General features: G+C 36.9%; 8 protein-coding genes across 23 annotated transcripts in view; 6 read left to right on the top strand and 2 right to left on the bottom strand.

Moving 5' to 3' along the window:
* Positions 1-25,582, bottom strand: part of B4 (imaginal disc development protein B4) — a 53,294-nt gene that overhangs the window by 9,389 nt on the left and 18,323 nt on the right. For 11 of the 16 annotated variants that reach the window (XR_011418921.1, XR_011418953.1, XR_011418961.1 and 8 more), the window contains exons 1-3: positions 22,611-22,730; positions 3,851-4,319; positions 349-668 (exon numbers count right to left, since the gene is read on the bottom strand). Coding sequence is in view for 3 of the 16 variants with exons in the window: in XM_070216362.1 (XP_070072463.1) it covers positions 349-668; positions 3,851-4,130 (600 nt within the window). In the remaining 13 variants the exon portion in view is untranslated. Of the gene's footprint in view, positions 1-348; positions 669-3,850; positions 4,320-4,514; positions 4,578-22,610; positions 22,731-25,582 lie in introns of those variants that run through there. The other 5 variants (XR_011418972.1, XR_011418974.1, XR_011418973.1 and 2 more) reach the window with 3 other exon arrangements.
* On the top strand, positions 15,774-16,652 carry LOC108058216 (uncharacterized). The gene is made up of 2 exons (XM_017142818.3): positions 15,774-16,187; positions 16,309-16,652. The coding sequence occupies exons 1-2, from the start codon at positions 15,807-15,809 to the stop codon at positions 16,459-16,461; spliced, it is 534 nt and encodes a 177-aa protein (XP_016998307.2). The 5' UTR covers positions 15,774-15,806; the 3' UTR covers positions 16,462-16,652.
* Positions 16,763-17,533, top strand: LOC108058200 (uncharacterized). The gene is made up of 2 exons (XM_017142794.3): positions 16,763-17,310; positions 17,365-17,533. Exons 1-2 carry the CDS (start codon positions 16,921-16,923, stop codon positions 17,518-17,520), a joined length of 546 nt encoding a protein of 181 aa, XP_016998283.2. The 5' UTR covers positions 16,763-16,920; the 3' UTR covers positions 17,521-17,533.
* On the top strand, positions 17,868-18,487 carry LOC108058201 (uncharacterized). The gene is made up of 2 exons (XM_044395245.1): positions 17,868-18,269; positions 18,332-18,487. The coding sequence occupies exons 1-2, from the start codon at positions 17,868-17,870 to the stop codon at positions 18,485-18,487; spliced, it is 558 nt and encodes a 185-aa protein (XP_044251180.1).
* Positions 18,917-19,503, top strand: LOC108058202 (uncharacterized). Its single transcript, XM_017142797.2, has 2 exons — positions 18,917-19,291; positions 19,345-19,503. The coding sequence occupies exons 1-2, from the start codon at positions 18,917-18,919 to the stop codon at positions 19,501-19,503; spliced, it is 534 nt and encodes a 177-aa protein (XP_016998286.2).
* On the top strand, positions 19,904-20,518 carry LOC108058217 (uncharacterized). Its single transcript, XM_017142819.2, has 2 exons — positions 19,904-20,230; positions 20,292-20,518. The coding sequence occupies exons 1-2, from the start codon at positions 19,904-19,906 to the stop codon at positions 20,454-20,456; spliced, it is 492 nt and encodes a 163-aa protein (XP_016998308.2). The 3' UTR covers positions 20,457-20,518.
* On the top strand, positions 20,669-21,296 carry LOC108058203 (uncharacterized; the record flags this gene model as incomplete). The annotated part of the gene is made up of 2 exons (XM_017142798.2): positions 20,669-21,055; positions 21,117-21,296. Coding segments are annotated over 2 exons (567 nt in total), but the record flags the coding sequence as incomplete, so codon positions are not given.
* On the bottom strand, positions 23,034-23,647 carry LOC108058218 (uncharacterized). The gene has a single exon (XM_017142820.3). It carries the CDS (start codon positions 23,508-23,510, stop codon positions 23,178-23,180), a length of 333 nt encoding a protein of 110 aa, XP_016998309.2. The 5' UTR covers positions 23,511-23,647; the 3' UTR covers positions 23,034-23,177.

Genomic DNA, 25,582 nt, shown 5'->3' with positions numbered 1-25,582 from the left:
AATGGGTATATTACTACACAGAGAAAAAAAGACAAAAATAGTCATCAATCGGGTATTTTTCATATCAATTTTGGTCCCATCTGTGTTCATATCAAAATGATATTTCCGAACATATGATTTTGTACCATATTGATATAAAATCGTACCATTTTGTTATGGAAAAAATGATATGAAACAATATCAGTATCTTATTTTTCCGTTTTTTTCTCTGTGTATATACTGATTACAACTTTTTCTAGGCTGAAAACTTTTCTTTAAGTTGATTCGAAATTCGCTTGAAAGAGATTCCTGTAAACGATTAGGTTTTTTTTTGCTGGTGCCTCTAATGTAAATTTGACTTAATCTTACTTCACTGCTGCCCTTGGAGGCCTTGCTGTCGCCGGTGGAGTAATCGCCGCTGCCATTGATCCCGCCACAGAATCCGGAATAGCCGACGCCCCCCGCTCCGGACGCCAAGCCGTAGGTGCTGTTGTTGGTGCTGCCGCGCAGGCGTCGCGCCAACCGCTGGTTCAACTCGATCTCATTGCGGCGGGCCAGGCGGGCGTTCTCGAAATCCGCCACCGAGAACATATTGGAGCTGGTGTCGTGGGAGTTGAAGCGCCTTAGCTTGGGCTTGCGCGCCCCGGCCGCCAAATGGTGGCCGTGATGGGCGCCAACGGCTGCTCCACCTGCAAGAAAAAATAGAGGGAAAAAATTGGATAAAATTAAGGTAGGAAAAATACAAGAAACGCAACGAGGGGGAGTAAAGAGTAGTAGCACATTGTGCATCGGTGAGGTAATCGCATATATATAAATGCACATGTGAGTGTCTAATTGCCACCCGTTGTCTGCAGTGGGAAAAACCCACACACCGTCGTATCAACTTCCACATCTACAGCTCTGTATAGTGTAGTATATTCCCCAAGCGAATTTCAGTTGTTGGCGTGACGCAACAAAAAGGCAAGTGGTTCAAAACTGTTGCTAAGCGCAGCTAATTTTCAGTCAACGGTCAACGAGACGATGACACACAGTGGGCAAAATATCACCACAAAGCGGAACCGCAAAATTAACAAGAATTTTCGCAATAGTAGAATGAATGTGTGTCGAAAGATCTTGCGCTGAATTTTAAGTGGGGAAAAATCGAACTTTTATTGTTCAAGACCCAGCCATTTATAGACCAAAATAACTTAAAAGTACAGAGTACTGAATAGCTGAATGGCACCTGTACACCACATTCTTGGTCTCAACTTTGTAACACAACGTTTCAGGGCTAAATATAAATTAAATAAATAGTATCACAAAGTTTTGTAAATCTTATATAAATCGTAGTTCACATGGTTCGTAACTACCAAGAAATAAAATTAAAATATCATGCAAATACTAAACACGATTGTTTATTTACCATAGTAGTTTATATTTAAAGCTAGCTAAATTTGCTTTATTTGCGTTCGGTTCCATAATTCAAAGTTTACTAATCAGTATATATTTGCTTGTTATAACAACGTCTACGCAAACAAATTTGTCACTAACAAGACTTTATTTGCAATACAAATATATTGACTATCAGCTAATTGATACTCAATTTTTGCCATTGACGTATTCTTATGGTTCATTAAAAATAACTGCATTGCTCGTTTAGCTTATGACAAGTTTGACAATTTAAAAAATATATATTTGATTTATTTCTAAAAGATGTTGTTATCGAAACAAAGTCAAGGAGGTCAACGTCCTATTGTAAGCTATTATCAAAGCCATTTCATTATCGATTAGGTCACGTCATTCCGTATTTCCGGTTTTTTGATTATTTTTTGTTTGAGCTTTAATGAAGAACTTTTTGTGTTGTTATATTTGATTGCGCAGCCCCTGCACTCGAGTTAATATTAAGGAAGAACCTCAAAAAACCTCGAGACTATGAGGTCTACGACTTGACATTTTTAAGATCAAAAGTTATTTTGGGCACGAAAGATCGGATCGAAATCGGATATCGAGGCATTAATGAAAGAGTCAACAACTGGAAGCGATTAACGGCGAAAAGCAACGCAGACAACACACAACAAGATAACACCCCCATGGGCAAAACATATTATTTTCGTTATCGGGCCGACATCGAAAAAAGCAATTGTCTGTCGCCCCAAACAATGAGCCTGAAATCACTTAGCAGTTTTTTTTTTTGCTGTATCTTTTTTTCAGAAATATTTGAGTGAACGGGTGAACTGAACTTCAAGCGGTGCAATTAAAAAGAGATATCGCGATTTTCGATTGCTCATTGTTCGATTGGGGCCCATGGTGCGATTTGGATCCGCTGCTACTACCGCTGATTGGTGGTCGACGGCGCATTACTCACTTTAATTGCGCACATTTGGCTTAATTTTTCGCCCCACACACAACACACATTTAATAAATGCAGGCGAGGGCAAAAATCACAGCATAACACCGGGAAGGGGCTAAAACGTTTTGTGAAATTGCTCTTATCTTTTGTGAAATATCAATTGCAGAGTCCGCGAGTGAGCGAGAGAGTATGCGAAGCGGAGCGCGAGTGAGAAAGAGAGGGAGAGAATGGGTATGGGTGAGGGGGTGTGTCATCGTCACGTTTCGTGTGAAATTATGCGAAGCGACGCGCGCGCCTCGGCAAAAAACAATCACCATAGAGTCGACACAACCACCAGAAAAAGCTTTCTTCTGGTAACGAGGCTTAGAATACCCTGCCATGAACCTTTTTTCTAATCTTAAATTTAATGATAGGTTTAGGATCTCTTTCTTGTAAATGCATATGAGCATATAGTCGATACATTACGTTTGTAAGTTTACATGATAGGTAGACTGTTTTTTGAACTACCAAACATATTATTTCATAGTTGTGTTTTATAAGATCACCCTTATCATGAAACGATAATACATTTAAACTCAGTAAACCCTTCACTGATTGCTTTCCCAAACGCAAAGAGGGACTATCACTTAAAATCTTAATTTTTCAGAGTGCTGACGGTTCTTCCATCCAAACTAGCTGGTCATAAAAATAGCACATGTTTCGGTTTTCACTTTCGAATGTTTTGCTCGAATTCGATTTGCACAAAAATAAATATTTATACGATTTGGATTCGCTTTTCCTAAAGCTAAGTACAGTCAAGTTTCAATAAGACAACCTACCATTAATGCCACCCAATTTTGTTTTATTAAAACTTTAATTAAATTATTCCTTTCTTGGATGCGAAATATCTAGATGTGGAGTTTTATAACTCGGCCATTTCTCGGCGGTTTCAGTTATTGCGGTTACACTGTACATGCAAACTTGGCTCATTTATTACATGTCATAAAAATCTAGAACAGCGAAACTTTTGCCGAATATGACGCAGGAAATGCACTCATTAAAAAAAATATAAAACTTTACTGCTTGACTTGGAGCCAAAAACGGTAGCTTTTTCAAAATTATAACGTTTTTAAACCCACTTTGAATTGTTTACTTTTTACAACAGCAAACTTATGGTCTAAATTACCATACTACATTGCAAAAATAGTAGGTTCATGCTTGACTTTTAAATTAAACAACTTTAAACTTGCAAAATATTATATTTTTAATAGGAATTATATTTACCCTACTATTTGTGAAAATAGTTAATATTTAATTCATTAAAAAAGGCACGAAATTGATTCGGAGAAATCTAGAATGATTCAGTATCATAGCGTTATCAACAAGATGGTCTAAATTAGCATACCCGATAAGCAGGGCATCCTAAAAAGCAAAGGCGACGTCATTGAGCAAACAATACCCCTCTCTCTCTCTCTGCTCTCGCTTGTTTGGAGCGCGTGCCTTGTCTCCCGCTCCCGCTAGCCCACCTCTCCCCCCTTCTCGCTCTATCCGCGCTGAGCTTACCGTTACATGCAGCTGCAGCTGCGACGCTGTTGTTGCTGGGTGCGCCCGCTGCTGTTGCGGCCCCGCTGCCGCCCACTGTGCCTGCGCCTGTGCCACCCACTGTAGAGCCAGGATTCGCTGCTGTTGTTGTTGCTTCGGATGCTGCAGTTGTTCTTGTTGTTATTCCCTCTGCCGCCGCCGCACTGTTGAGTAGCCATTTGGCCAGGCGCTTCTGCCGCTCCGCGAACTCGATATTGCTGCACTGCATTCCGATTCCGGACGGCTTGAAGGTCTCGTTCATAATCGCAATCAATCAAACCGAAAAAAAAAGAGTGCGCGACTGCAACGAGCAACGCGTCGTCGCCGCGGTCGAAACGAATAATCCCAGTACTACGTCTCGCGATGTCGATTTTCAGCGGCCAAATGAGCTGAGCGGCCGAGTGGCAGAGTTGTCCAACTGCAGTAGCGCCCTCCTCGATCGTTGCTGCTGCTGTAACGAGAGAGCGCCAGAGCGGGAGAGAGAGAGAAAAGCGTGAGAGCGTGGCGTGTGGAGAGAGTCGGGGAGAGCGCAAAAGCGCGCACAGTGGGCAGCGTTTACATAAGCGAGCGGCGGCGGCAGTGGGGCCAGCGGAATTCGGATTCGCACAGTGGCCTCAATCTGGCAGCTGGACACTCTCACAATTACCTGCCACACACAGGCTTCTTTATGAATAATATTTAACAAGCTGCCCGATTTTGTTTGGCAAATATTCCTTTGTTATTATCCAATACCTACTTATTTATTGATTTTTGTTTGGGCAAAGTAATGAATCGGACATTAGTACAGTGTGTCAGCTAACCGGGCTTATGAATAAGGCAAATTTCTAAATCATAATTTTTTCAAAAAAATAAAGAATGAATAGTAAAAACTTTTAAATCCAATGAAACTAAGAAAATGTATTAAAAACCAAGTTTTAATGAAAAGCGATTCAGAAAACTTAAAAGGAAAAAATATAGAATTCTAGAAACATCCCAAAATGTCACTCTGTAAGTGAATACATATTACTTTAAAGCCAGCATTAAATTTAAGCGATTTTTAAAATTCATTATTGTCGATTATTTAATTATCAATTAATATATATTGACTAAATATATATATTTAAAAAATGTATTTACATTTGCTTTTATTGAAACAAATATTATCTTTAAGGCTAATGATCAATGAAAGAACAGACTGTGCAAACTTTTTAAAGAGTTCGTATACCCCCACTCTCGGGTGTAACAACAATTGCGAAATGTGTAAAAAAAATTGAGCTTTACAAAAAAAATCTAAATCGCAATTGAGATGGTTGTTGTTATGTGTGTGAGCTAGCTGTGCGTGTGTTGCGCATAAATTAAAATTGCGATGACGATGACGACGTTATCAGAAAAGTCAGCTCGCGCTCTTCTTCTCTCGCTCTTTCGCCCGTTCGTTGCCTTGTTCAATGTCGCCGCACCTTTTCAGTCTTCTACCGCCCACCACCCACTTCGCCACCCCCCGACCATGCCCCAGCCCCACCCACTTCGCCTGCAACCGCGTAGAAAGCAGAGCCAGTTCGTCTGGCACTGGCAGCAAAAACAACAAGCGCGCGTCATCTTCAAACGTTATGCGACAACGTAATCGGCGCGATTGTTAGAAGAGTGAGCGAGATGGACGGTGAAGAAAAAGAGACGGGGATAGAGAGAGGGGGTGGCAGCTTTTTCACTCCCATGGGCAGTCCACGTTCAGTTCAGTTGGGGACTTTGTAAATTAATTCTTCAAAATTAAGCAATTAGTCCTTTAAATGGTGACAATTTGAAAAATAATTTTTTTCGGTGATAAATAAATATTTACTAATTAATATTGACGCTTTTAAATCAGCAAAAAAAAATATACACTTCAGGACTGAAAACCTAGGTAAATAAAAAAATGTAATTCATTTTAAAAAAATGACTTTTTTGTTATATTAAAACTGACTTGTTTGACAGATTATATTTTTACTAAAAATATTCGCAAATTAAAGAGAAAAAAAATTTTTTTTTGTTTAAAATTGGATTATACAATTTTTTTTAGGGGAAATAGCACAGCCCACCCTAACCCCTCTGGATCTACGCCTGCCCTTATCGATATATATTTTCAAAGAGTATCGATCGGAAACCCCCTGGAACTCCGTCACTGTTTCCACACACATAGCACTCATTGTTCATCACGTTTTCGGTTTTTGGTTGGTATTTTGCTTTATTTGCTGTTTTGTTTTCTTTTCGCTGCCTGGCTCTTTTTATGTGCTTTCCCAGGAAAGAGTATCATAACTTTGTCATAATGTTGGCAACCATTCGACCGGCGGATGAAAATGCCAGAAGGCAACAAGCCAAAAAACCTAAAAAAAAGTGTTGCAAAAGTTTGGGCATGTGCCTCCTATGTTTGTATGTAGTATATACACGTTAGAAAATCAAATATATTGAATATATAGTAGTATAAGTGATCTTAAAGTAATTATAATTTACATTAATCAAATATTACTTAAACAAAAAAGTAGGGCTTTCCTTCCCACATTTTTAAAATTTTTTCCAAATTACCACTTAAATGTAATATATTTTTTCCGTGTATATACAAACATATATGTATTTAAGCTGCTATTAAGACAAGCATGACGGGGCAGAACAAACGATCTACATACAATGTATGATTTTTCGGGGTTGCTATGCCAAGCTTTTTCTATTGAAACTATCAAAATTAAGTTGAACGATCTGCAAAAATTCTGTACATATGTAAACACATATAATACATATGTTTGTTTGTACAATGTGGAACCCAGAAGTACTTATAGTCGGAAGCAGATGTGCATATGCTATAAAATAAAATGTGTGTGGACTCTTTTGTATCGGGGATGTTCATCATGTTTTCCCTCTTTTGAGCACTTGCGTTTTGAAAAACTTATCGGAATGTTCTAAGCACCAGATGTAAAATCTTACGAATTTATATGATTTATTTGGTGTGTGTGACAATTGAATTTTTTTAGACAATAGAGTACTCAGGAATCGACTTTCGAAGCGAGGTCGATTTTCAAATCGCAATAATTGCATGTATATACTACTATGTACCTATATATATTTAACCTTGAATGAATCTTATCGGCAAACTCAAATAAATGAATAATTGCCGTATATGTATATCTGATGTAACTATTTGTATATATGTATGTGAAGAAATGTGGGGTTCTTAATGCGCATATGAAAGAATTCCAGTTTATACTATAAACTCAAAATCCAATTAATCAAAATTTTTTCTAATTACTATTGAGGAAATTCAGGTTTAATCAGATATAATGAATATAAGAAGCAACTGGAAAAAAATTAGATATGGCTAACAAAATTACCATTTATTTTAAAATCGTTTAACTTCAGTTTAATCTTGATCTTGAGTATGAAATCTAACAATCTTCAAGTCGGTAAAGAGAACCCGAAAAAGAGCATATAAGCTTCGGTCTCATTTTTTGTTTATCGTGATTCCCAGTTGGTTCTCGTGGCCGGCATTCGTTGGCTTTTGTCAACTGGTTTGGGGTTTGGGGGTTCAACTAATAAAAAATAATCGTAGGCAATTCGCGTCGTCCTAGCCGCCGCCTCAGGTGTTTCCCCATGGGGTGAGGCGGTCGTCGCTTGGCCCATTGTCTACTCGCTTTTTGTATAATTCATTTCTATGCGTAGCTGTCGGCCTGTCAGCTGTCGCCGCTCTTTTGATGAATCACAGGCCTGCCCAACCAGCAGAAGTAGAAGCAGGCCCAGCTAAAAATACACGCAAACTGAAAATGCAAAATTCATGGCCGTTCTCTGCTCCGTCACATGGAATGCGGTGAAGGCGCTCCTCGTTGATAGCAAATGAGCAATTGCCGGTTAGTTGGGTTCGGTTAGTCGTATAGACTATGGGCGATAGAGCGGCGGGTCCATAAGCCGCCTCCTCTGTTACGCAAATATTGGGAATCCAAGCCCCCATCCATGATTCCATCTCCTCTTCTCGTTTCTTAAAGCCAGAAGCGACACTACCCAACTGTCCGGGTCAAAAGCTTGGGTTAACGTGGGTCAAAAGCTTGGTCTGCAAAACTCATGCCTTTGCACGGGTTACAAAAACGAACACTCTTATAAATGCAATTAACAAGATTATCCTTCTAAAATTTAAACTTTTATACTACACTCATAAAAATAATTTTCTACATTTTAGAAAATCGCCCTAAAAAATTTTTCGCCTTTGAACTGAGAAAAATTTTCTATTTTCACGACAAATTTGCCATAAATTTAAGGCAGGATACCATAAAAAAATATTTTTAGGGTTAATTTTTCTATTTTTCTAATATTTAGGGCGATTTTTTTCGATTTGCTTCGTTTTGACCTTTTCTAAATCCAACGGCGAATTGCCCTAATTTTTTTTCTAAAATTTTTCTAAATACAAGGGCGATTCGCCTTAAAAATCACTCCAAAAGTGTGAAATTCGGTAGCCCAGCGGTCTAATCACTTGCGCTTTCAACTTAGCTTTATGAGGACTAAGGTCGTGGGGTTGTGGGTTCGAACCCTGTGTGATTCAACTTGATTTTTATGTTTTTTTTTTTTTTTTGTAAACATTATAATACTGAGGACATTTTTTCGTCCGAATTTTAAATTAAAGTAGTCTTTAAACCTTAAAAACGTATGGGAGTTCTGAGTTAAAAGCATACTTTGTGTTTGCGGTTCAAGAAAACGGGACTAATTGTCACAGTCGTCAGGAAAAAAATATACGGTTTAGTTGCCTTTAGTCATATTATAACGTAGACCTCAAGAAAATAAGATGTGTGCAGAGTTTGTTCGTCGTCTTGCGCGATGGGTCTGTGGTGCAGCGGTAGGACGTTAGACTCTAAACCGAGATGTCGTGGGTTCGATTCTCGCCATGGCCAAAAAAAGTAAGTTGTTTTTTCTCCTCATATTTATTTCCCTAATTCATTTACAAACATGATTTTTCAGTTCTAACGGCTGTGCTGTATAGATCGGGCCCCCCTCTTAACCCGGCTCCCATATAAACTACACACCAATACAATAATATGAAACGGTGTCCTCCGCCGGTGTTGTTTAATTAAAGCAGTCCCAGTTCCCAGAATATAGACGATTAAAAAAAAACATGCTTCCCAAATTCAGTTAAGCATGCTCAAACACGATTTTTTTTAATTTGTCTAATTTTTTAGGGCATTTGCCTATAAAAACAGAAAATTCGCCCTTAATTTTAGAAAAATACACCTTAAAATTAGGGCAAATCACCCTAAAAACAGGAAAATATTTCTTATTTCAAGAAAAATCACCCTAAATTAAACCAAATTTCCATCGGGATTTTTTAGAAAATTTTTCTAAATACACGGGCGAATCGCCAGCGGATACGATTTATGGGCGATTTTCTAAATCCACGGGCGAAAAGTCAGTTTTTTAGGGCGATTTAGGGTAAAAATTTCTATGAGTGTAGTTTCATAAAATGAAGTGGAATCATTTCAAATGTTAAGAAAGTTAACTATCAAGCAGGGGTCGGAAAATAACACACACTGTAAAAAAATTTTGTTATTAATATGTTAAGTGTCAAAGTGATAAAAAAAATTAAAAATAAATTATTAATTTATTTTTTGTGACCAAAAAATGTATAACAATATTTTATTGTTTTCGGCCCGCTTTTCTGTTCGCATGTTAAATTTAAAGTAGGGATTACGCCTTAAAAATGTATATGACTCCGACTAAGTATAATGGGCAAAAAAAAGTCGTTTCCACCAATTTCTTACATACCGGGCTTATATTATATTTAGGATAGAATGTTATTAGGCATTAGTCTGTTTAAAATATATATATTTAAAGTTTGCTTTTAATAGACGTTTTAGAACGAAAACCTTTATAGCTGAGCAGATAAGTATTGTGGCCGAAAGCCGGCGTTCTTAAGACGTGGCTTAAATGGGCTTACTGTCTGTAGTTTCGTCGACCGTCAGTCTTGGCAGCAGCCGCAGTAACGAAGGTGAAGTCCGAAGGGGGGGTTTGGGGGTCTTCAACCACCTGACCAGACCCCAAATGCCCGATGTTGCCGCACTCATGTGCAACTAATCGACGTGTGCTGGTTTATTGGTTTCAGCTTTGGGTCTCTGGTGCGGTGGCAATTACGCCGCTTCTGCATTTCGAATTTCGCATTCTGCATTTTGCATTTCGCATTTTGCATTCGATGATGTGGTCAGGGCTCAGCGAGGGGCTTTCAAAGTACATGGCCTAGCTTATGGCTACTATGGGCTATAGCCATGCGGTTGCCCAATGCCGGTAGCCAAGGAAGAAGAGGAGCGGGGGGACCTGGAGCACAGCATGTGGTCACCCGCTGTACTCTCAGCTGGCACGAGAATATACAATGTGCTCTTAACTTTGCATGTTTATAGTGTATGTGTACCTACTAAACGACGAACAATTATTTATCAAACAAGTGGCAAAGAGAATAACGATGAGCGAGAAAACGGGGGGAAATGCATTTTCCTCGAACCACGAGTACCACTGAATTGATTATGATCTCGGGGACGTTGGAGATGACGATTTCGTTTACTTTTGCCATAATAATGATTACAAATGAGAACGGTACTGGCTGGGAGGAAGTGGAAGAACGAAAGCAATTTGCAAGATGTGTCTCAAAGAGGAACTTGAGAAGCGGCAATGGCAAGTAAGAGGAAACCAAGTGTTAGTTGGGAACATTAAAAGATTATTGGCGGACTACTCTTGAAATAGCTCTCAATGTGGTTAAAAACCAGTGATCAATATTATCAAGTTCAAAATAATAGAAAGGTGTAGCTATTTAAGGACAAGTCAAGTTTATATGAAGATGATATTAACAATATTAAAGTATTTTTAAGCCAGTCATATTTAAATAAATCTTCTTTTAAAATATTGTTTCTAGGTAACAAAGAATGAATGAAAAGTGGACAAACTTGTTTATGAACAAAGAAAAAAATATGCATTGGAAAAATACATGGACGGTTTTTATCTTTAGTTTTCACTATCGGTTTATATGCATTTGTGTAGTTTCTACCGAGCAATATCGCTGACGGTGATATCATTTATTTATAGACCTTATACACTTAAGTAAGATAGAAGAGCTGAGTTCCATTTGCATTTGTAGAATGAGATTTATATTATCAAAACAATTATGGGTATTATTAAATTATCAAGTAAATAAATATCCCGGGAATTAAGTTTAATATTATCGAAATAATTATATTATTAAATTACCTATTTAATTTAAGTATAGTGATTAAATCTTTCCCATATACTAAAACGCGCATCACAAGAAAAAAATGAATAAATTTCCATGGTTTTTTTAATCCGAAGAATGCATATATTCTAAATTATCTTTTGGCCTCCGGAATAGATGGAAACGGTTTAAGTAATGCGTAAATTTACAGCTTCGCTGAGCAGCTGACTGCCTCCTGATATAAAAGCAGGGGAGATTCTTAGCAGTAACTATTTTCATTTCGCCCTCTTTTTTTTTCTTTATTTTTCCCTTCGTCTTTTGTATTTTTGGGAGTTTTATGTTAATGCTTTATGGCCCCAGCCACGCCTCGCTTAAAGTTAAAGTTCGTTTCGGGGGTAAAGCCCCCGAACTTTTATGCGTCTGCGGTGGGGTTTTCAGATTGACGGTGGGCGGCAAAAGGGGTGGAACTTTTGGGGGGCGGCGCCACATCACCAGCTGCTGTTGGCCCACAGTTGCTAACTGTGCTAACTGTTGGCTGATATCTGGCACTGCGATTTATTAACAGTTAGCCAAAAGCCTGGGTTCTTTGTGTACCTACTGCTGCTACAATAATTGTAGTTCTTCTTCTTCTTCCCTGGGCCCTGCCATTATGGTTGTTGTTGCATTTGGGAGCTAGACCAAAATTTATTGCCTGCAGCCACATGATGAATGATTCTGATAATAATATTTTGTTATTGCTTTTTTGCCTTGGGTGATGTTTTTTTTTTATTTTTTTGCTTTTTCTCTTTTACTCCTCCATTTTTGCCGTTGCAGCAAGTTTTAGCTGCGTTTTGTTGCCAAAAATTGAAGTCACCATGGAGCCAGGGCCAAAAAGACCTTGCCACAAAAAGCTGTTAACTTTGGGGCATGTGGCGGTGGTCCGTGGAAGTTGCCCCCTGCTGTTGCGACGGCCGCTAAAATAAAACATTCGGCCAACTGACGAAAACATAAACCAAAAGTAATAAACTAAAGGTTGTCATAAGAAAACTTAGACGGCGAATGGTCTTAAAGGAAAGCTCATTTGTCTTGAAGAAGTTTTTTTTAGCTTTGGCAGAGCTGGAGCTCAACTCTATGTACATACTTTTTTTCAAAACTGAATACACACCGAGGGTCAAATGTCAGCTATAAGATAAAATAAAGTTAGAAATATTTATTTTTTTAAATCAATATTCTGGCTTTTATCAAAATAAATCATTTAATGATAAATCATAAATTTAGAGTAAACTATTTAAACTTTTAAATAATTTTAATTTTCTTTTTAAAGTTTTGCAACAAATTATGGTATTATTTAAAAGTTTTAACTACAATTTAAAATTACGTTGAAAACTTAACATTCCAACGACCTTGCCAAGACCATTTTATAAAATGATTTCCGCAGATTCAGAAGAGACATTTGTGCATGGGAAATGAAGACCATTGTGGTGCTGGTCGGAAAACTAATCCCAAAAGCGAGGAAGGGAGTGTGATGATAGTAGACAAAAGACAGCATCAATGTCGACACGTTAAAGCTTCGCTCAGAGCAAGTGAGTGAATTTTTTGACAAATTTATGATGATGGAATTTTAAGTGATTTTTAACGAGTGTTTTGCAGCAGACACGGTTGATTTTCGTGAACGGGATGAGGCACCGAATATTCAGTTGCAGAGCAAGTTTCATCAACATCAGTGATACTTATTGTGGCTGTATAGTTTGCTAATAAATATTGCATTACAATTAATGTAATCAAGGCGAAAATTTTAAGCATTCAAATTTGTTTTGTTCCTTTAAACGAGAAACAGTTTAATGGCCGGAAAATCATCGGAAAATGTTAATAAATTGTATTCCGAAATTGGAAATATCTTCTTCTTTGACTGCCACTCCCATTTGTTGCCAACTGCAGGCGTCCGCTAGATGCGAAAATTGTTGATGCCAGCACCTGGGCATTCGACTGTAAAATTTATTGATTGCACAAATAGGCCCTGGCATCGCCAGTGACGCAGACATTGGATATAGACATGGAGGACCAGAGGCCATTTTGTCGGCAGACCGATCACAAACAGCCCACACAAGTCGGTGATTCTATAACGGATTTAGCACATTTAGGCGAGGTGTTTATATTTACTTTGCCCCGTGCGAAGCATTACATTTTTAGAACGTCATAAAGATTTAGAATTAGACTTAAAATCGATTCCCTAAAAACAAATATAACAAAATCGTTTAAGTCGATTTTAAAATCGATTTGTTAACATCTCTTGTTAACTTTAAAGTTAATCTTTCAATGCCCGACTTTATTTTGGAATTTGTAGAATATTTCTTTAATCCAAAAACCGCCATATATTATTAAAATTGTTCCATTTCTAGATTATAGGGAACTGAAATTAAAAATGGCCAATCTTAACACCCTGATATGTAATCAAACTAATAATATTCTTATGATTGAAACCGCAGGATCTCTACTTGAATTTCTAATAGCTCGTCTCTTGTGTGGGTTCCTTGGTAGGCGTATTCGTATTCGTGTATGTGATTGACAAGCATTCTCGTTGAATTATTAATTATGTAATGCGAAACCAATCGACTGCAATTTGCATATGAAATGAGCCTCACACGCTCACAAAGACTAATTAAGGCCTGGCGCTGTGGTTTTCAACTCAAGCTCGTCCTATCCTATCATATATATACGATATACGTATGGAGGCATCAATGAAAATTGCACAAATTTGCATAATATATACACTTTGATATTTAAAATGCAACGCAACAATCTTTTCAGTTTGTTGCCAAGTACACGTTGGCCATTAGAAGTACGTATTTTTCCCTGCTGCCCCCCAGGAGCACGGATGGTCTGTGTTAATTGCACTCGGACAAATTGGTCACTTAGGGAAATTGGTATATGAAAATGGGAAAATTAGTTTGTTTTCTTCGCCAGGAAGAAATAACAGGTCGTGGAAATAAAGCAGTAGCTCAGCACGCATATTGAATCTAAAAGCTATTGATTTGTCATTTTAAGTGAAATGTAGAAGATAAATGGACAATCAAATTACATGATAGTTAGGTAAGTAAGAAAATTACGTCTCTTTTTTTAAATGAACTATTCTATTTTAAGACTTGATCCTGCGACTTTTTCTAGTAAAAATTTCAGAATTTATGAAATATGTGAAAGGCAGAATTTACTTAATTTCTTTGGCGATATAATTTACCAAACTGAGTGTGTCAAAAATATTTTTTGTCATATGAATTGGTAGTATAAGTCTCTTTGTTTTATCATGCAAAAACTTGCACACGTATTCGTCCACAAAAAAAACCCCAAACTCCCACACGCACTCTGCAAGGAACCATGGAAACCAGCTGGGATCCACAGGAGAGGAAAGAAGGCAGCTGAACAGAAAAAATAAAGATTGAAGCCCTGCAAATGTTTACATAATATGGACCGCAGCACCATCCGCAGACGAGTCGAGACTCTCCAGATCCCAGACGGTAGGTGTGATGTTTGAACTACACTCGACTGGGCCGCCTGCGTTGCCTTTTGCCTTACTCTCTTACTCGTTCCTCCACTTTCCTCCCAACTTTACTTTGCCTTTCTGTTTTACGGCCACTGTTTTTGCTTCGGCTGGCAGAGCCAGGCAATCCAGCCCATCTGCATCCTTGTAGCCCCATTCCCAGCCCCATTCCCCATCCTTGGATCCTTCCAGCTGCAGCTCGTCGGCGGTAGCGCTGGTGTTATTAACATTTCTGTTGACATCCTTGGGGTCGCGTTTTGAGCCCCGAACACGGCGAGATATGAAAAGGTGTACTCGACATGCGAATATTTGGTAATAAACTGTTTTTCGTCTTCAAAAATCCAAGTTTTTCTAGTTCCAAAGTGAAAAAAGTCTTTAAAAAATATCGAAATGTGTAGTTCTGAATTTAATTAGTATTAAATTCCTTAAATAAAGACAATTTAAAAAAAATCGTTTTTAAAACAGGCATTTTTTATAACCAAGATTTAGCTTAACTCAAATATAAACTAAATCACTTGTTAGACCTAAAATTTCAATTAAATTCTTGCACACAAAATCGCAGCTTCCGAATAAACTTATGAGGCAATTGTAGTAATACAATTTATTTTAAATATTAAAATGTTTTTTTATGTTTTTTTTGGCTGGCTCAAGGTTTGTTTTTTATAATAATTATCCAAACCAATTTGAATTTGTCCTACAGTTTACAAATAAAATAAATCGATTTATGTACATATATCTTTGTGCTTTCGTTACCGTCTATTAGTATAAAAACTGTAATCTGCAAAGTTTCATATCTCATTTGATACTGAGTAACATTACAGTCGAGAAAATAGGGTTTCTCTTTCTTTTCCCCCTTTTTTGGATTTCTTTTTTTTACTCTTTTTATGTACTTAGCCGCCTTCTCAACTCAATCTTTCCATACGTGAAACATTTTCATTTTACTTTTGTGTGCAAGTATATACACTTTTTTTTTGCATTTCTGAAAGCGACTCAAAGACCCAAAAAGAACGAAGAAAAAAAAAGAAACACATGGAGAAAATTATTTATGTGTATATGAATACGTATTGTTGACATATTGAGAGATTGCGGCAATTTAGACCAGACGACACCATTTAAAAAGCCATTAGGGCTTGCTCCGTCAGCTCATAATTACGAGCACAATGGAATCCCCCATTAGTAGTTGTTCGTAGTTCGTAGCCAAGTCAGTAATCCAGTGGCCAAGTCAGCCGTTTTTCATCTTTCGAATGTCTTTCCACAAGCTTAGCCTACTCGTTTTCAGTTCGCTGATCAACTGCTTTTTGGGTGCCCATGTGGTGTACGTGGATCGCTTCACCTTCAACGTCGATGATCACGACCTGTTCCTATCCCAAAGTGCTGTTCTCGAACAGGAGTCAAATCGCAGTTATCTCTCGGGGCATATGATGATTAATCGGCTGATCAATGATCTAATACTTGTTTCCTCAATGGACGTTATGCGTCCTAAGCGACCGGAAATGCGACTCTATAGTGTGAAATTGAACTTCTGCTCGGTTTTGAATAATGGTTATAAAAATAAATTCATTAGAATGCTTTACAATAACTATGCGGAGTTTCTCAACACCAAACCAAAGTGCCCACTTAAGCCAGTAAGTTTAAATAGATTTAATTTGAAATTAACATAAAAACTAAATATTACTTGAAAAGAACAAAAATTGTAGTATACTTTTTGGAACGTTACAAACCACATTTTCTTTTCCTTTGTTATAGAATTTTAATTACTCCCTGACTAGAGCCTATGTCGACGAAGATATGCTACCAGATCTGTTGCCGGAGTGCACTTTTCGCCTGAAAATGTCTTTCCACCACAAATCTAAGCTATTGGCTCACATGCAGACTGATGGAAAATTGATCAAACGTTAACGCAATAATAATATCCAAATTTTCTGTTTTAAAAAACAAAAAAAAAAGATTTTAAATGAATAATCCAAAAGTAATTTTGGCATTATATGGAGCGTGGATTTTCTATTACGGATTTGGTTCGATGACTTTAGTAATTATGGACCAATTAAGCAAGAAACCAAAAACGAGATGTGTGAATTTTTATAACTGTACATAAAGGTGAAGAATGTGTTAAAAACAATGAGTCTTTTTCAATATTTTATTTTAAAAGTCAAGGCTTTAATTTCTTCGCTTGAGCGAACACATTAAGGTACAAATATTTATACACCAGTAATAATTACTTTAACACAAATATGCCTAATAATAATTAAAATAATATCAAACCCAGCCATCTTAAATTAAATATATTTGTAAATTGGCCGCCCAAAATCGTATTGATTCTGCTGAAAATCGAGTAGCATTATAGTATAAGCATTGGTCATGAAAACGTCGTATTTGATATGTGGTCTATACGTCCTGATGGACTTGGCTAGTAGTGATAAGCGCACCTTTCGCGTTTTCTTTGATGAATTCGCTATCAAGTATAAGGTGCCAGACATTTTTGAAAAGATGGATTGTCATTTGGCTCAAGTGAATAATCGGAGCTACGTCAACGCAGAGATGATTCTCAAAAGGGATGTTGGCGATTTGAATGTTCGGGCTGTGATGGAGTTTTGGAAACCGAACGCTCAAACGAAAATGAAATTATACGATGTTCGAGTAGATGGATGTCTCCTCCTCCGAAGTATTCACCAAAATAAACTGTTTAACTTCTATGTGAAGAGCTTCAAAAAGCATGCTAATGTTATTTTGACGTGTCCATTTAAAGCGGTATGTTAAATGAAGTTGAAACTGAAACTTTCTTAAATTCCGTACTTTTTCTAGAATTACACCTACAAGATGGTGGATTGGTTTTTGGATGAAAATGATCTACCACCTTTTGTGCCAGTCGGTAAATTCCGTACGGTCACAGAATATTTCACCCAACAGCGTTTGGCAATTCGTATTGTAGCACATGGCGAAGTTTTGGCAAAACCCTAAGCTTTTCAATTATTCTAATATGAAATAAAGCCATCAATAAATAAAAAATATTCAGCAAAAAATAACTGTATTGTGATGTGAATATTTTTTAATAATTAGCATAACCCGTATTGCAAAATGGAATGGATTATAGTATATAAGTATAGGTATATTTTGCGAATGTCGTTTCATATGAAAAAAATAATAAGCTCTATTTAAACAATTTAAATTTTTTTGTTGCTAAAACTATTTATTCAATCATCCAAAAACGAGTTCTTAATTGGCCGAATGTTCAAACGTGTGTGGAATAATTTCGAATCCCCTAGGCATCAAATCAGCACTCTTAATCGAAATCGAGAAACATTAAAATGAAAGCGTTGGCCACGTATGCTTTGTTCTGGATTTTGTGGTCTAGCAACCACATTGGCTTGAAATGTGAGGAGCGTAAATTTCGAATAAACTTGGATGAGTTTTCGGTAAAATACAAGGTACGCGATTTGATCGAGAATATTGATTTCCGCATCGTTCATCTTAACAATCGGAGTTATGTTAACGGTGAGATGAAACTAAAGTCCGATGTCGAGGATATATTAATGCACACAACCATGGATTTTTGGAAGTCCAGTAATAAGAAGAAACTCAAACTCTACGATGGTCGCATGGATGCATGTCAATTTTTAAAAACTGCTCACCGGAATGGATTGTTTAATATTTACGTGAAGAGCTTCAGAAAGCATGTAAATGCTAATCTAGCGTGTCCTTTAAAAATGGTGAGCAAATACTAATTTATGTCGATATTACGTAACAATAATGTACCTTGAATTTTTCACAGAACTACAGTTATACTTTAAGAAACTGGCATATGGATGAGCAGGATCTTCCTCCTTTCGTTCCTTTTGGTACATTTCGCACCTTAACCGAGTATTTTACCCAAGACCGATTGGGATTGCGGATCGTCACGCAAGGCAAAGTGGTTCCCAATAAGTAAAAAAACACTTAAAAATGTATTTATTCTTGATTTATAAATACAAATCTAACTTTTGCATTTACATTTGAGCCTTTACATTTATTGCTTACTTTCAATATGTAAAAACCTTTTTCAATCTCAAACAACGCAAATAAATGATTTATTAAAGTAACATTTTCTTGAATTCAATTTTTTAACATTTTAGAAATTGCATAATTGCATTTATCAGTTTAAGAATTAAGATCGTAGAAATCTGATGTTTAAGAAATATTTTCACAAATAAATGAAAAATCCTAGATTATATTATTAATAAATATTTTGAGTGTAACTGGCATAAAAAGGCAATCACCTATAATAAAACAAAATAAACAAACAAATAAATTACTTGTTCATCAAATGGAAATAATAATAATTAAACAGAACTTTGTCATTTCAATATAAGCTTTTGACATGAGAACTTGGTTTTGGATCCGCTGGCTTCTGATTTTCAGATGTGCGAGCACAGCGCAGAGAAATTTTCATATAATCCTTGATAATGTCACCACTAGGATTTTTGACTCGGGAACAATCGAAAAGTTGGGTTGCCAGGTTCAACAAATAAATAATCGTAGTTATGTGAATTGTCAAATGCTGTTAAACCGCGAAATCGTTAAAATGGATGTTCGAACCGTCTTGGATTTTAAGAAACCAAACGGCCAAGCAATGAAGTTGTACGATGCTCGAGTGGATGCCTGTCTCCTAATGGGAAGTTATCATAAAAATCGATTTTTGAACATATATTCGAATAACTTTAAAAAGTCCAACATGCGATGCCCCCTCAAAGCGGTATGTATACATTTCTAAGCAAATAGAATGAGTTATAATATCTATATTTTCAGAACTTCAATTATACTCAGGAAGGAATGTATTTGGATGAGCAGGAATTTCCCACATTTGTGCCCTCTGGCACATTCCGATGCCTTTGTAACTTTTATCTTAACGAAACTTTTATCATATCTCGTGTTGTAACCCATGGAAAAGTCACACCCAGTCTTTGAATTTATAAATTCCGATATTTAATATATATTATTACTTCATACTTGTAATTACCAAGAACGATAATATTAATCAATAATATATTTCTTTATCCTATTTATTGTTTGTTTATCACGCCTCATTTCGTGTTCATCCAAATCAATTATACCTTTATAAAGCAATTTACAGTGTAATTCAAAACCAATTAGAAATGCATTACTTTGTGTTTATGTCAAAAGACAACGTTTTACATTTTTTATGTAGTCATAAACTATTTTCTCGCTAAAATGAAACCTCCAAGCATTTTACCTCTGCTTGTCCTGGTCTTATGCACAATTATTCTGAACCATGTTTGGGCAAGGGTAGGTATTGTTTAAAGCGAATTTAATAAAATTGTATTTAATATATTGACTTTTCAACAAGATGGACGCATATATGACGCATATTAGCTGCCCCACATTTTTCCCAGAAGTTGTGAAAAATGTTAGCTGCCATTTGGGTGGAAACTCCAAGCATTCTGGTTCTCCCTCATCATTCTCAGCGGAGTTCTCCCTGGCAGAAGATGTTACTGACGTCAAAGGCATTTACGTATTTAGTCTAAAACACGGCCCATCCATAATCAACTACACGGCCATGGAATTGGACTATTGTGAGGTCTTGGATTCTCTGCAATCACAATTTTTACTAAAGATGATTGCCGATGAGTTGCGGCGCGTTGCAAATTTTCCACTGCAATGTCCATTTAAAAAGGTAAGTAGGGATACTTTAAATAAAATAAATTCGTTTATAATTTACTTTTCTTTTTCTTAAGAATAAAAGGTATTACATTGATCATTTTACAATCAACTCAAAGCTAATACCCAGCTATGCGCCAGAATTGAACTGGATTTCGGACTGCAATATATTCGTTAAAAAACGCCGAGCCCTGCAATTAACTATCCATGGTCGTGTAGCTCGTAGCCGATTGGGTCGTTAGCAAAATTTGTATTTTTCAAAACAAATTTCACTGATATTAGTGGCATCCCCGTAAACGCTAATTAAATTAAATGTTTTTAATAAATTTTAATGGGCAATAAAGTAACAAAACAGAACCATAATATTTAAGTGCTTTTAAAAATTATTTTACATTTTTATAAATTCAGTGGCCATAAATCAGTCAGCAGTTCGCTTTTAGCTGCAGTCATAAATTTTTGGCTTTGGATCTGCTTCTTTCTTCTCATCATCTTTAAACGTATGAGAAGTGAAGATCGAAACTTTCGGGTTATTATTGAGCAAGTTAACATTACCAATCTTGACAGTGAAGTGTATGAGAAATTTGAATGCGAGGTCTACCAGGTAGACAATCGCACCTACATGACGTCGAGGCATATTTTCAAACGTCCTGTTGACCAAGTAAGTGTGCATGCTGCACTGGATTTTTGGAAGCTAAACGGCAAACAGAAAATGAAACTCTATGATGTTGAGTTCGATGGATGTTACATTCTGGAAAATGCCAACAAAAACCGTTTATTTAACATGTATGTCAAGAATTTGAAAAAACACTCAAATGTTAAATTTCAATGCCCCTTTCAAGCGGTAAGAATATTTAAAAAAAAAATAAATATATATATAAATGAATTTTTAATTAATATTACAGCACGTTAACTATGAAGTGAAAAACATGTCGATGAGTGAAGAGGACTTCCCCTCCTTTGTACCGCTAGGAAAATTTCGTTCCATAATTGAGTACATCATGAATCAGAAATTGAGGGCTCGAGTCACTGCAAGCGGAAAAATTATACCGTTTGCAACAGATCCGTTTAAAGTACTAACATAATGGATTTCAAATAAAACTATAAGCTTAGCTAACCTTGCTTAGCTATAGTTTATATACCATTGCAGTAAAATTGGGTTCCTTCTAATATTTGTTTTTCTGGTTTACATTTTTACTCCCTCTGATTGCAACATATGCTACTTTTATTTTATCATCTTGATAATGCAACAGATGTGTTATTTTGTACATACTTGTTATTATCTATTAGTTAGCTCACAAAACAGATAGCTTCTAATGATTATGAAGGTTGATAAGGAGCCAGGGGTTTTATCATGGATTAATATAACGAAATAACTGCCTCGAATATCAGATACCCTTTTCTTAGCTACACTTTTTTGCAAATTAAACTAGCTCAAATTAAAGAGACTTTAGCTGAAGAAAAGTTCAAACTGCCAGACACAATAAAAAATATGTAATCTAATGCACCATGTTCCTAGCCATTCTGCTGAATATTTTATAAGATGATTTGGAATGATTTATTGCCGAATTTCCACTTTTCGTGAAATATGTCATCCAAGGGGACATCAATTACTTTAGTTTAAACATCCTGCCGACAACAACAAGCGCCGCACAAGAATATGAACCCGGGAGCGAAGGCGAAAGAAGGTTAATGGATGGGGACTTTGTGTGCCAAAGGGAGGAAGGAGCTTCCGAGGTTTATACAAGCTTCAATGTATATTTTCCATATTTTTTCGTTGTTTTTTTTTTGTTACAGCGAAAAGAACTTGATTACACGTGCGCTAATTTAGTTGCACGCGAAAACATGCGAGTAATCAAAACGGTTGCTGAAGTGCCAGACCGCCAGACCCTTGACTCAACAGAGGGAGAGGGAGGGAGAGCAGAGCACCCACCGTGGAGCTCCTTTGGCTTTCACCCTGCACCCTGCACCCTGCACCCCACATGTACCTACATATCTTTCAGCTTTCCCCCGGCCAGGACATCCTTAACCCGTTGGCGTTGGAAATTCGAGTTCATGGCATGTTCATGCATGTTGCCGGTTGTTGGCCCTGTGCGCACACAAATTTAATTTATAAACACACACACACGTCTATATAAATTTAAATACAAACTTGCACATTTTTTTGATCCTTTTTCCTGGGCCCACACACACACTCACTCTCACTCAGTGGCAATATGCAATGATGGGTGGAGCAAAAAAAATATGCAATAAATTTTTAATTTAAATCAAGCCATCACGCTTTCCCCCAAACCAAACTCCCAAGTGCGAAAGGGATTTGGGGTCGGGAATTATGAGAAGGCAGGGGTTTACATACATTAACATATGAATGCAGCTTATATGTACGAACATCTATCTACCTGTCTCTTTCTGTAGGCTCCGTGCAACAACAGCCGAATGCTTTTTGGTGGGCTTCGAGTGAGCTTCGGTAGTTTTAATGCTAAAACTCATACATGAAATTGACGTGGGATCCATCCAGCCTGCAAGAAAAGAGGGGAAAATATTGTTTAAATATTTTTGATTGTCATAAATCGTGCGTATTTTGAAGCGAAGATTTAAAAAACGTTTTAAAAATCTCTAAGAATTGTTCACTTATCTTAGCTATTTTTCTATAAGCAAGCCAATTTTGAAACATGGCTTTCTAAGAGTCATAATATCTAAGTATACCCCAAAAACATATTTTGTATTGTATATACAGCGAGTAACACAGAAATATCTTTAAATCCGATCCGTTTGTAATCAATATACCTGATTACACATTTTCCTGGATTAAACTTAGGTTACAAACTTTATTGATCGCGAAACTTTCTAGATAAACATTTAAATTTGATCACAAAACGTCCAAGATAAACATTCAAATTTAAACTTGAACAGCATAATTAAAAAATTCCAAAATTTTTCATTTTACAGGACATTTTTGGGACATTCTACTCAGCATCTATATCAACTCGCATCGCCTTGCAGAGGTCCCTGAGCTGCTTGCTCGACTCCTCCATTTCGGTGCGCAGCTGGGAGAGACCGATCTGCATCCGGGCCATGCGCATGTCGCCGGCCTTCAGCCGCACCTCCTGGTTGGCCGTAAAGCCGGTGGCATCTCGACGACCTTGGCGCTGTGGTTGTAGGTGTCTTGGGTGTCCTTGAGTGGGTGTCCTGCGGGTGCGAGTGACCAGACGATTGGCGGCTGCAGTGACGTCGGCCTCGTCCTCCTGCTCGAGGCCATTGCTGGGGCTGCAGAGCGTCTTGGTTTTCGTTTCCGGCATTGTTCTTCTTTTTTTTTTGGGGGCGAGTCGTTTGTCGTCACAGGAATTTTGTTTGTTGTTTGCCAAAATTACATACAAAGACGACACAACAATGTGTGTGCTGCGTATCGAATTGTTTCAAATTGTTTGCTTTAGTTGCGACATCATGAGCATGGAATGCTGAGCTCGCACAGGATATCCTGGTGCGATGGTGCGGTATTTTGTGGTGCCCACCACCACGCAGAAAACTTTGTGCCGGGGCAAGGGCCACAACAACATGTGTGCTTTGGAGCATACCACTGAACTTTAATTACAATTAACCGCAAATGATGTAGCGCTGCTGGTGACGGCGGCGGCGGTGGCGTTAGGTTGCGGTCATACAGCGAAAAATGATGATAACAACAAGTTTTTCAACCGCTTTCGATGCGACTTCATTGTGCTCTTTTTACCCAGGCATTTTAAAAGTGCTTTTAAAATTATTTTGGACTTGCAAAAGACGGTACAATGCTTTAAAAAATATTTTTAAAATCATCAGCTTTTAACAAAATTAATTTTTACAAATTCATTTAAATTTATTAATTCTCCAAAAAATTTAGAAATATATTTTTAAATTTTAAAATTTACAGGCGAACTTAAATTTAGATATAGCTACGGGGCCTCAATCTATGTTTAGAAAACTATTTCATACACTTGCTTAAAACAATTATTAAAAACAAATTAAAATTAAATTCCACCTTTACATACAAATTTATTGTGTTTTTTTAACTCAGATATTTTAAAAATGTCTTAAAAATTATTTTCGTTTTTTTATAGACGGTGCAATGTTATACAAAATCTAATAAAATCACCAGATTCCTAATTGCAAGTTCTTTTAACAAAATGCATATCAACAATATCATTTAAATTTATATGTTAAAAAAAAAGATTTTTTGATAAGATATTAAAATGAGAAAACAGGTTTATTTTGGACTTTAAAACTAATTTCATTCATTTATCTCTCTTGAATCCTAGTAAAAATGAATTTTATAATGTTGTCCTCTTTTGGAAATCAATTTGAACTTTCCTAGTACAATAACTAATTCAAAATCAGTTACTTAAGTTATAAGTAATTATTAATTCTAGTCTTCCATAATTGATATCGAAGTCTCTGGGTCTCTTCTGTAGTCATGCCAATACAGGACACTCGGAAAAAAGTAAAATTAAACCTATTAATGTATCAGGAGTTCCTGCACACAGGCACTGACTCCTCTCACACACACAAGGAGGCAAGAAAACGGGAGAAACATGGACGAGAAACGAAGGACGAGAGGCGCAACTGACCACATGGGAGGACATGGCATGCGATGGTCAGGCAAACTCAACTCATGCTATTCGGATGAGGAAGGAAGGGGAGGGGCGGTCTTGCAATTAATTAAAAATACATGCACCGTGAACGAGTTCCAGACATCCTGGCTGTCCTGGTCGTCCTGCCTCCTGCAGCTGCATTAATTTGACCGCAAAATAAGCCAAGTATTCGGTACGAGGCAACAGCGAATATTTTCTTTACCAACGCTAAATGCATTACACTCGAGACCAGCAAGTTGATGTCCTGTTTTTATTTATTCCCACCCTTTTTTTCTTTTACTTCATTTTTCTTTTTCTTTATTTTTTACGATAACCAGTGGTCAGCATGTGGCAGGCAGGGAAAAGTCCTTGTCCTGCTGTTCGTGCTGCGTAAACTGCGTTCATTTGTAAACAACATAGTCATCGCTGGAAAAACAATAACAAGACCAGCCAGGAAAATAACAGCGAAAGTTAGAGAGTAAGTACGGCATGCTGAATAATTAAATACTCTTTTAAAAGCTCAGGCAAATTAAACTTGGTCGCTTGACAAAATATTTAAATCAATTTATTTCTTTCTATATCTTTAAGAGAAAATTTTAGCAAAATTTAATAGTGGCATACTAAGGTAGCTTGATATTTTATATTTTTCCCAATGAAATCAACGATATTATCGAAACAATATTGTGATAATATCGAAAATATCGATAATCTGCTAGCTCTAATGTTAAGCCCCGCATTCCACAGATACAATCAGCAATCACAAATCAGTG

The sequence above is a fragment of the Drosophila takahashii genome, chromosome 2L, assembly GCF_030179915.1.
Source record: "Drosophila takahashii strain IR98-3 E-12201 chromosome 2L, DtakHiC1v2, whole genome shotgun sequence".
NCBI lineage: Eukaryota > Metazoa > Arthropoda > Insecta > Diptera > Drosophilidae > Drosophila > Drosophila takahashii.
This window is presented reverse-complemented; position numbering and strand designations above follow the sequence as displayed.